The 11597-nt window shown below is 36.8% G+C and overlaps 1 protein-coding gene across 1 annotated transcript in view; it reads right to left on the bottom strand.

Moving 5' to 3' along the window:
- The window catches only part of LOC107754280 (zinc finger transcription factor Trps1-like), a 146672-nt gene that overhangs the window by 75566 nt on the left and 59509 nt on the right, over positions 1-11597 (bottom strand). Inside the window, exon 5 of the mRNA XM_016570673.1 lies at positions 6729-7368. Within this exon, the coding sequence (XP_016426159.1) occupies positions 6729-7368 (640 nt within the window). The remainder of the gene's footprint in view (positions 1-6728; positions 7369-11597) is intronic.

Below are 11597 nucleotides of genomic sequence, written 5' to 3'. Positions count from 1 at the left end.
GTGCCACCAACCTCTCTGAATTCTGCCACTCCATATCACGGATACACCAAAACAGCAATTAATTCATAATCTCCCACATTCATCCACACAATCCACACAGCTGCTTAAACATGCCATCAACTTCACAGAACAGGTTTGGTAAAGCCTGCTTAGAGAAGAGGCTACCTGGGTAATACAGCAGCTGTTGGATTTAATGTCATTGTGCACCCCTGTGCATCACCTGCCTGATGTGCCTGCCGCATTCCGCAAAGTAATCACACATTTGCTGGCTGTCAAGCACAGCTGTTTTGTGCTTGTGTGTTTGTTTAGAGGCCTCTGGCTCCTCCTCCTTATCCCTCGCTCCTGAGCTTGCTGTTGCATCGCAACCAGATGAGAGTCTTTGGGTGCGTTTCTGAACCAGTGTCGTCTCCTGAAGCCTGGCACCTGTCACTTACATTCGGCAGACTAATAGGTAAGCCATCTCTTCGTTAGGCTGCAAAGAGAACTAATCAGCAGCTACCCAGACGCCTTCTACTTTCTTTCCTCTCTCCACCACCTTCCCTCTCCTGCTGTCTATCCGTACGGCATGTTAAATGTGAACTAAATGCCTGCCTGAACTTAGCTAAACTACAAATCCAAGGGGGGAACTGGAGGTGGGGGAAAAGCATGTGAAAAAATTGGGAAAGGAAGGGAGAAAACAGTGAATGTCACCTTCCTCAAAGGCCAGGTTAATCCGACACTCAGCAAAAATTAAACGGCAGATTGTATTCGTTAAGGAACAAAAAGGGGCTCCTGTCTCTTTGATGTGGGCCAGGCGGCACTGGACTCTGGAATCCACAGCCAGGCTTGGGGTCAGATTGGGATCAAATGTGGTCAGAATCACATCTAAACAGGAATCTGGGATGGAAAGCGTTCCAGGGAAGGTGACCACACATGAAGAGAAACAAAAGGAAATAGGTGAAAGAAAAAAAAACGAAGAGAGCTGAAAGCCATAAGTTTGGTTTCACATGCCTATATGCTTTCTCTCACATAATATGACTCTTGTACAAGAGTTTTAAGACTTTGGCTGTCACATTTACAAAGAAATATAGAATTATATGTACATTTGTATAGTATATAATACTGTATAGCTTAAATTATATAAATGCGTGTGTAAAAAAAAAACTATTAGAAAATTATTTTTATCTACTTTTTATTCATTTAAAAATATACAATATAATTATTTTAGGAATCTGCTACTAAAATAAAAGAAAGTGAAACAAAAATAAATAAATAAAATAAATAAAATAATTAAAAAGGCAGTAGTAAAACATCTACTGAACACCTACCAATTAATTCAGCATTATTTCAATATGTTCTCAATCAGTCATCCTTCACATCTGTTGACTCTTGGAGTTTAAAAAAAGAAAATCTCAAAATAATCAAATAAAACAACAGGTAATGAAGGTTAGTCTAATGCAAATCACATCAAACACTATTCTAAAGATCGTCATGCAACACTAGCATCCAATGCTATTCAGTGCTATAGTGCTACAGAGGATGACGTTTGGAAAGTCTAAGTAGAGCCCACTGGGAGCAAAGTTCAGTATGATCTGCAGGGTTGTGGCTGGAGGCTTAATTAGGTAATAACAATAGGATTATCTTTAGAGATACTGAAGTGCACTAAGCAGCAACATAAAAGGATAACCGCATGGTTAGTCTTCACAGATGAAAAAGCATATCCGTTTGCTCCAGGGGTTGACCAACGCCAGCACCAAGCACAGCGGGAATATCAATCTGGGGCAATTAACATGACCTGCAACTGGCAGGAGGTCAGCTGCAAAAAAAAGCGTACCTTTTGAACACAAACCTAAACAATGATTGTGTGGCAGGGTTCAGCCACAATGCATCGGGGGGTTAATTGCTGATCGCTGGACAGGCTAGAGAAGGCGCCAGCAGGCAGATTCTGGGTAGCATGCAGGAGAATGCTGGACCAGGAGTAATGAGCTCTGACATGAGGCGACGCCGGTAACGGGCCAGCAGGCCGAACGCTGCCACAGGGGCAGAACGCCTCTCTATGAGTATGCGGCAAGACTAGAGGTAGCTGGAATTCAGTCAAGGGCAAACAGGCATTTCAGAAATAGGGAGGCATGTTGTTTAATCACAAATTTAAGACATCAGAGAGAAAGGAGATTTCTAGAGACTGCTTAAAATACAATGACCTTTCTTAACATTAATGTACAGATGTATATAGATTAGATATAGTATTAATATATAATTTTTTTTAACAAGAATTGAACAATGCATTGATATGCAATAAATACAATGGTTTCTATGTCTCATAATGGACAAAGAAATGACACGATACAAAATTCTGCTCCACAAGAAAAGCTGACATCCAGATCCCTTACCATTACTGCTCAATGATTTATGTTGAGGGGAAATTATGTTCATTAGTGTCATATAGTGTCATTATTCTAAAGGTTAGCTCAGCGTAGATCAAATCAACAACTATACTGGAGAGTCACAAAAATAAAATAAAATAAAAACTTAAAGAAAAAAACTGAATAATAAAAAAAAAAACCTTTCCTTTTCATTGTGATTTAAAGCCTAATTTTATTGGGCATTTTAAAAGCCAGGTCAAAAATACATGCGTCGCATAAAATAAACTCAAAACAGCGGGGGAAAAAAATGAATTTTAACTTTATCCCACTCTATCTACTTTTTCAAAGTTGTGGTAACTTGGTCACTAAGTGGGAGGATGGAAGATGATGATATTGTAGGCGATGCAGACCTTTTTTTTTATTATTGATGCAAACAACTAATAAATGTTGGCTAAAGGTGAGAAACAAAAAGTGACTATACAGTGGTATATAATTTGAACACATTTTCTAATATGCATATATGTACGTGCATGAGAATTCAAAAAGACAGTAGATCAATGTTTATGTCACTAAATAGGTACTCAATATCAAATATGCAACAAAAACCAAGAAGAGCATGAAAGAAAAAAGTAGTTCTCTGGTTTCTAAAAAGGCAACTCCCAAGCCAAACCCCTTCATCACAAAGTCTCCGTCTCAGTTATCAATCTCCCTCTCCGAATCGGAGTGCTGAAACAGGTCTGTATGAGCCTTGGCTCCAGACTGGGTTCTTCAGGTTCTTTGGTAAGGAACCCCTCCCTGGCTGAGCCGGGTTTCATAATACGATAGATGACTCACACGCCAAGTCATGGTAACTCAAAAAATATTGTGACGGACTTCAGATCCCTTCTGAGTCCCATTAAGCCCTAGCAGTCCCAAAAAATGTTCTGATTCAACATTTCCTGAGGGCTAGAGTGAGGCCTCCTCCTCCACCCCGAAGCTTTCACACACTCACTGACACGCCTAGCCTAATGACTTAACCACTGAACGTACCACGCCCGGCCCTCTTCTCCTGCCAACCGTTTTCCAGAACCATCCAGGGAGGACAGACGGCTCGCAAACCCCATTCCCCTTCCTTTTCTTTTTTGGGCCAGCGTGTTACATCAGTGATGCCTTTTGGATGGGAGATGCACAGGAAGGAACGATTTCCAGCAAGGGCCTCTTGTTACTCAGAGCTCTGCGTTAAAGGGACGGACTTAAAACGTAGGCAAACAAGAAGGGTAGTGAATGGAAATTGTCTGAAAATTGCGGGAGAGCCACTCCTTCTCGCTGTCAGCCGACGTGGAGATCAAAGAGGAACGTGGAGCTTTAACGTACACATGAATACACAGAATACATTGCCAAGCTGTTGAATCCACACCATCGCACGACCTTGAGTTTGGAGAAAGACATTTAACAGCAGCCTAATTCTGCTCCAAATGTCAGACAGTGAATACATTACATGAAAAAGCCTTTGTAGAACTCTTGTTTTCACTAGCTGTGCATCTTTAAGCAGTCTCCACCTGTCATTTTTCGCCTGCTCACCTTTAACAACTGCATGAAAAAAAACTAAGGATCGCTGCTCATATCACAGTGACCCCTAAAGACATTATACATCCTGATATTTATACGCTCATAACACATGCTTCTGTGCAGCCGAAGCCACTGTGTCAGATTCACCATGTTATCCGATTGACATCCCTGACAGAGACTGTGGCATATGGGAAGCCAGGTGGCAGAAACACAAATATATTGTTACAGATATAAGACAGCCATTACGTACAGGTCATTGTGTTACGTTTACTGCCATTAAAACGCACTTCATGATATGTTTTCATCTTCTGACACAGGTGCAGATGGGAACTGACAGAAATTTTTAACCAGATTTGCATTTTCTGAAGGAAATATTGATGCTTGCAAGACTGCAAAAGAGTATGTAAAACTATAGTAACTTAAATGCCACAGAGCCACTTTGTCATAAATGGTTAAATACGTAAGAATGACAAGACCAATCGAAATTCAGCATGCAAACATTAACTGCAATAGAAGTAAGCAAATATTACGATTATGTCACTGAATGCTGAACTTTCCATGTAAATCAATGGGGGATTTTTAAACTTTAACCTTTTAATAAATGAATAAATAAAGTTAACACATCTAGAAAAAAAAAAGATTAAAAACTACACAAACAGATGTGAGAGAAGATACTAATCACAATACAAGTACTCAATATTCCATTTAAATCAATGGGATTTTTTAAAAGCTTCTAAACTAAGAATCTTCAAGTATCAAGTAATATATATATATATATATATATACACAGTATATACACACACACACACCCATATATATATATATATATAAATATATTAGGGCTGTCAAAAAAAAAATTCTAATTTCGAATATTCGTCGAAAAATCCACATTCAAATGCATTGCATTAGAATTTTAGGTGTGCGTTAAGGAGGCAGTCTTATTAGTGGCGCACGAGGTGCGATGATGATGTAAGTGTCATTGTATTTTAATGTTTTTGTTAACCTATCCAGTTGAAGCCACTAGATGCGGCGCTGCTGCGTTGTTAATTACAAATATTGCGGAAAAAGAGAACATCAATGCGGAGAAGATCTTGTTTACGTCAAAACTGAAACCAAGCCACAACCAAAGGGCATCTATCACCGCTGCACTCGCGTCTCGCAACAAAAGAGCCACATGTTTATATATATATATATATATATATATATACATACAATATTTATAGGGTGACCAGATTTTTCATGGTGGAATATGGGCAATATGACCACGATATAAGAAATTTTATTTCATGATATCTATATAATATTCATATATCTATAGTTATTTTTGTCATATAAAAAAGAACAAAGAATCAAATTACAAACCATAGGACAAATACAATAGAGATACAAATTAAATAAACTTGTTTTTCAAATACAGTAGGTTTATTTAAAATGTATACATTTAACATCTTTTGTTGTTTGATTAACATTAATGACAGACATGTATTTAATTAAGCTGCGGTCCCTTTAAGTAAGCATTGACGTAATATACTGACGCTTATCCAGTTTTCACCCACCTGTTTAAGTTCACTTAAGCCATAACCGACTGCATTTATGTGAGATACACCACACGATGGACATTTTAACAATTCAGGCGCAAGGAGAGAACTAGGATCACACATGTGCGCGAGAAAGAGCGCTTCTAGCGTGTGTCATTCAGTGTGATTCCACCTATCCTGCCAAGTATATGTTCCAGTTTTTTTTATTTGTTTGTCTCTAAGCATTGAGGACCACAATGGCTCAGTTATTGTGTCTGCAGCTCTCTAACTACCTCAATTAGTCTGGCCAGGCTTTTGAGCTGCAGAGGGTCTCTGCACATACTGACTTCATTAAAACCCAAGTAAGGATGATCACACACAGACCGACAGACACACACACAAACAACTTAAGCTTTATGAAGATCCCACCCCAGCAGTAGTATGATAGGCACGGAGAAGCAATTGAAAACTCTTCACTGTCATGGACACTGCCCCTCCATCTTAAGAGAAACCCTGGCATATGTTCTCAGGTCAGGGCTCAAAAACAAAGATGGCCAGTGTGAAAGTTTTGGAACAGGTCAGTGATATCAGTCAATACATCTCACATCTGTTGGTCATGTACATATACTCATTAAATTATTTGTACAATTTATTGTACAGAAAACATAATCTGCAATCAAAAAACAATCATATTTTTCTCATGTACATAAAATGTTGCTTAAATATGATAAAATTCTTATATTATAAAAATTATATTTATATATTTTACATTATTTTATTATTATAAAACATTGTTTTAAGATAAAATAGTACATTTAAAACTATAAAATAAAGACAAAAACAACTGTGTGCATTTATTATTATTATATTTTTATATAAATTATATTAAATAAAATATTACATTAAAAATATAAAAATATAAATATATTTGCACTTAACAATAATAATCATAATCATAATCAACCATTATTATTACTATTATTATCATTGTTATATTTTTTATATAAATTGTATATTTAATTATAATTATTTTTCAAAAATTGTATAAATTTTTTTTTAGCAATATATTAATGTATGTTATTTACATTTATTTATCTGTCTGTCTGTCTGTTTGTTTGCTTGCTTTGTTTGTTTGTGTAATGAGGCCAGTGAAAATATTAGCAGAGCTAGAAAAAAAATTTAACTATGCCAGCAGGGGGAAAAAAATTCTGTTGAGCCTGGTCACGTGGCTTAATAACTGGAAAGGAAATTCATACATTTCTAAAAAGATTAAAAAAAAACATAAGTCCAGACAGAGTGGACAGACATAGAAATCTCTTACCCTTAAGAGTGACTGAGACTCTTCCTTGGCGCTCTTGCCCTCGGTAGAAGTTGGGTAGTGCTGCCCGGCTTTCTCTGCAATGCTGGTTGGCGTCCCTGGCAGGTAGCCTTTAGTATCTGCGCTGAGGCTGAAGATCAGTCCTGATGAGTCTCTAAGCATGGTCGCCCCCTTCTGCTGCTGCTGCTCTTTTACCCCGGCTGCCACAGCATTCAGTAGACCCAGTGTGGCCTGGGGGAACGGGGTTGGGCTTCCCCTAAGAATCTCCCCTGCACGTTCTTTGGGCACCCACACCAGGCTCTGCACGTGTTGTTCCCCACCTCGGACTCCACCGCCAGTCACAGGTCCCAGCGCTTCAACCCAGCCTTTCTCCTTCTCATCCTGGGCCTCACTCTTCACAATCTCTGAGCCGGGAAGCAGCTCGGCTCTGCTGTCCTCTGGAGGCACCAGGCTATAGAGTTTCAGATCACCTTTGCTCTCCTCTTTGATGCGGAGGGTTGAGGGGGCAGAGCAGCCGTTGGCAGGAGCAGAGGCTGGATCCGCAGAGTCCTGGCAGTGGGCGGAGTTAAAGTGGTCCAGAAGCGTCGTGGTGTCCGTGGCAGTGAAACTACAATGCCGACAACGACAGCAGCCGTGAACCCTCCTGTAAAGAGTAAAAGAGATGGTCTCAGCGATCATGATCTATATCATTCTTCATGGATAAAACAGTCGTTTCGCATACTACCATGCTATTTGCCCCCTGGAGAGCCATCTAAGAGACAAAAGACTAATCCACATCCTGAATGTGTGTACTTTCTCCTTATCTGACGTCTCTGCCCCCCTGAGCTTGGTCTGAATCTCTGTAATGTTGTGTAATTACAGTTTAGTCAGCTATTTTCGTCTGCATAATGGCTCTTTGTTCTGTTCCAAATAAAGGAAACAAAGAGCTGCTCCAAACTCTCCGCAAAGGAAAGCTAAATGAACAGTCTGCTAACCTTTAGGTAAATGATAGTGACATTCTCTCCAGAAACACCAATGATTTTCTATAAGCTTGTACTTCCTGTTTGAAATTGACCACTGTCAAAGAAGTACGGGCGAGTGTACCCCACCCAAAAAACTGTGTTTATTTTACATGCATCAGTAGATGTGCTTGGACAATGGCCATTCATTGATATGTTTGGCTGTAAGTGCTAACTGTACCACAATGGAGTATTTTCACTGAATGAGAGGTTTAGAAAGCAAAAAAGTCCTTAGTGTCGAACGTTCAAAGTCAAATCAAGTTATTAATACCCTTTGCCAAGATCATCTATAAATGAAATAATAACAATAACAACAATTTAAAAAAAAAACACGTTAACGCTCATCAAGTATCAGCAATTCAAATGATGTTGTATAGTTATACAACGGCTCCTCAAATCTAAGCAGCATTTCAAGAGTGCTGTTATCTATTGAGTCCAACAGAACTATGATATTTCACTGGGAACTGGAAATGGAAAAATGTAGTGGTTTTGCACTGCTTGATGATCTGGCTTCTTTTGGAATTATTCTGAGGGGAAAAAAATCCAAAAACTATTTATAAAAAAAACTGCCATTTAAGTTACTTAGTAATAGCTTCTTGTTTATAGAACCACTGTACAAATACACCTTGTACTTCTGTAATATTCCTTAATATAAAATATGACTAGCCCAATAAAACAAAATACAAATGACTTTAGACACAGGACTGAAACTCAGTGAATTCTGTGCACCTAGGATGAAATGTTATCAATGATTCAAAAGTTTGTGGTAAGAAATTTGTTTTTCTTTGTTGAAATATTTTTTTTTCAGCAAGTACACCTTTGATTGATCGAAAACAGTAAAGACAGTGACAGTAAATACGTTTATAACGTCACAAAATATATATTTGAAATAAATGCTGTTTTTTAACTTTCTATACATCATAGAATCCTTACAAAAAAATCTAACACATTTTCCACAAAAATATTAAGCAAAACAACAAGTCGCTCATAAAATAGGACATATAAAACTTACAATGTAAACTTTCACAAATCCAGAATTCTACAAGTGTTTATGTGTTCATGTACTTATGTATAGAAATCTGACTAAATGTAATAAATGTGGCATCTAGAGGTTTTGCTCTCTTCTTTGACTTTTTATCCATCCTGGTTCAACACAAGAGTGTATTCTTTGGGAAACGAAAGCTGTCTGGTTTTATCATAAATGCCCACTAGAGCCCTATCCTTCAAGCTGAATATCTGTGTAAGAGTTTCCTTATTTTGTGAAAAACAAAAAAACAAATAAAATCTGAGATCTGTTACCCATAGGGCTGGACGATATGGCCTAAATTGATATCACGATATATTTCTTAATTTCGGTCGATACGATATAATTCCGATATCGATATGAACACTATTTATCTGAAATAGAAATCTTTTGTAACATTATAAATGCCTTTATCATCACTTTTGATCAATTTTAAGCATCCTTGCTAAATAAAAGTATTAATTTCTATAATTTCTTTCCCCAAAAAATAATAAAAATTATACTGAATGGAATAGTGTATAATGTTACAAAAGCTTTTTATTTCAGATAAATGCTGATCTTTGAATCGTTCTATTCATCAAAGAATCCTGAAAAAAAAAATGTACTCAACTGTTTTAAATATTGATAATCAGCAAATCAGCATATTAGAATGATTTCTGAAGGATCATGTGACACTGAAAACTGGAGTAATGATGCTGAAAATTCAGCTGCACATCACAGAAATAAATTACATTTTAAAATCTATTCAAATAGAAAGCAATTTTAAATAGTAAAAATATTTCAACATTTTACTGTTTTTGCTGTACTTTGGATCAAATAAATGCAGCCTTGGTGAGCAGAAGAAAATTCTTAAAAAAATAAAAAAATAAAACAACATTAAAAATCTTACTGTTCAAAAACTTTTGACTGGTAGTGTAGGCTGATTATTCTTATAGAGTGAAACAAATGTGCTTCAGCCAGAAAAAAAGGGTATGAAAAGTGCTCCGAGTCGCTGCAGAAAACAAAAAAATTGAACAACAACAAAAACTGGAAATGTTGCTGGAGACGGGCTTATTTAAAATGAAAACTCATTCTCTGCCAGCAGGAGGCGCTTTTAGAGTGATAGAACTAGCGGTTTCTCCAGTAATGGCTGTAATCAAAGCAGCTCTGCTCATGAATGCTACTTTATCAGATAAAATGAAAATGTCATTGAAACTTTTCTGAAGACAGTCGGTTCCCTTCACAGATACATTTATATAAAACACCCGCGACATTTTTTGATTTTGAAACGTGCAGTGCTCATGTTTATTCAACGAAGTCAAACGGCACAAATCAATGTATGGGAAACACTGGTAATGTATATCGAAATATCGGAAATGTGTTTAAAAATCATATCACCGTTATTGAAAAAAATTATATCGCGATACATATTGATATTGAATTATTGTCCAGCCCTAGTTACCCAGTAAACAGTCTCTCACAATCTGACAATATATCGAACCGGGATGGATAAAAAGCAAGAGAAGAAGAAAGAGAGCAAAACAGCTAGATGCCATGTCTGCCCCTCTAAGCACCAAAGTAGGGACAGAGTGGAAAAGTGCTTTTCATCATTGCTGCTGCCTGACTTTCCCAGCATGCAGTTCTGTAATTTGTTCGTCTTAGGTACACGAAGGCAGGGGCAGATCAAACATTGGTGCATTCCAGCGACCGGTGAGGTGTGAGAAAGCATACGATCCGTTGCATGATTACAGACAATACAATGTTTACATCTCAGGGAAAAAAAACAAACATTAGGTACACACATCCAAATATTACTTTGTAAAGTCCAAAAAACAACATAACTGCACATTTATTTTGCTATATTTGAGGTCAAAGTCATTTAAAGAAAAACATCACATCTAGAAATAAATGGACATCTGAAGACCATTTAAACTTCTGTGAAGTTGTTTTATGAGGACCAGTTACCGTAAGCGACAGACACACAGATTCATTCAGTTATCATTAATCAGTACCAGACAAAACTAGCTTTCCCCACCACCACCAACCAAGACTCAACTGTTTTCCAACAAAGCATGGGCTGCTTCCAAAACAAATCGTATTCTTTGGTCACTGACACGGAGCATAAATAAGTTTGTCAAACCCTGCAACGTAGAACTGAATGTTTTTTTGTTTTTTTCTGGACTCCTTTTTAATGGTTAAATTACATTTTATTAATGAAAAAGCATGTCTAATTAATTAAAATCATGAAACTTAAACAATTTAACATAAATTTATTAAAAGTTTAACAAATATTACATGTTTAGGGCCCTATGAAATGTTTTATTTTTCCAACCTTATATTTTATTGTAACCAAATTCTGTTTTAGCATGTCTAATTATTTGAAAGCATAAAACAAGTTTAATTTATTCTTACAATAGCCTTATGAGTTTTTGCTCAGAAATTGTGTATTTACATTTTTTTTAAGGCATAAAACATTCATTTAATCTATCTTTTAAGTAATGAAAACTAAACAAATTAAATTTTTTGGAAAATAAAGGTCATTTTAATATTACAGTTAAAACATTGAAGACATATTGAATGCTTATTCCTTAAAAATAAGGTTTTAATAATTTTAGTAGCAGTAGTAGCAGCCTGTTACGTACATTCTACTCAACAATAGTAATATATTTCTGCCAATGCCCTCGAATTAAACCGAACTTTTATTTTGACGGGTTGCCGTGAATACCTTTACATTTCTGTGATGACATGATGTGTATGACATGATGATAGTTTTACTCAAATGAAACGGTCAAATGCTCATGAAGTGACTCTCAAAGCAGTTCTGGAGATGTTGTTCATGTATTTATATGTCCTCATTAGTGAGACGGCAGA

The sequence above is a fragment of the Sinocyclocheilus rhinocerous genome, unplaced genomic scaffold, assembly GCF_001515625.1.
Source record: "Sinocyclocheilus rhinocerous isolate Xijiao unplaced genomic scaffold, SAMN03320098_v1.1 scaffold262, whole genome shotgun sequence".
NCBI lineage: Eukaryota > Metazoa > Chordata > Actinopteri > Cypriniformes > Cyprinidae > Sinocyclocheilus > Sinocyclocheilus rhinocerous.
Note: the sequence above shows the minus strand (reverse complement) of the source record. Positions and strands in the feature narration are given on the sequence as shown.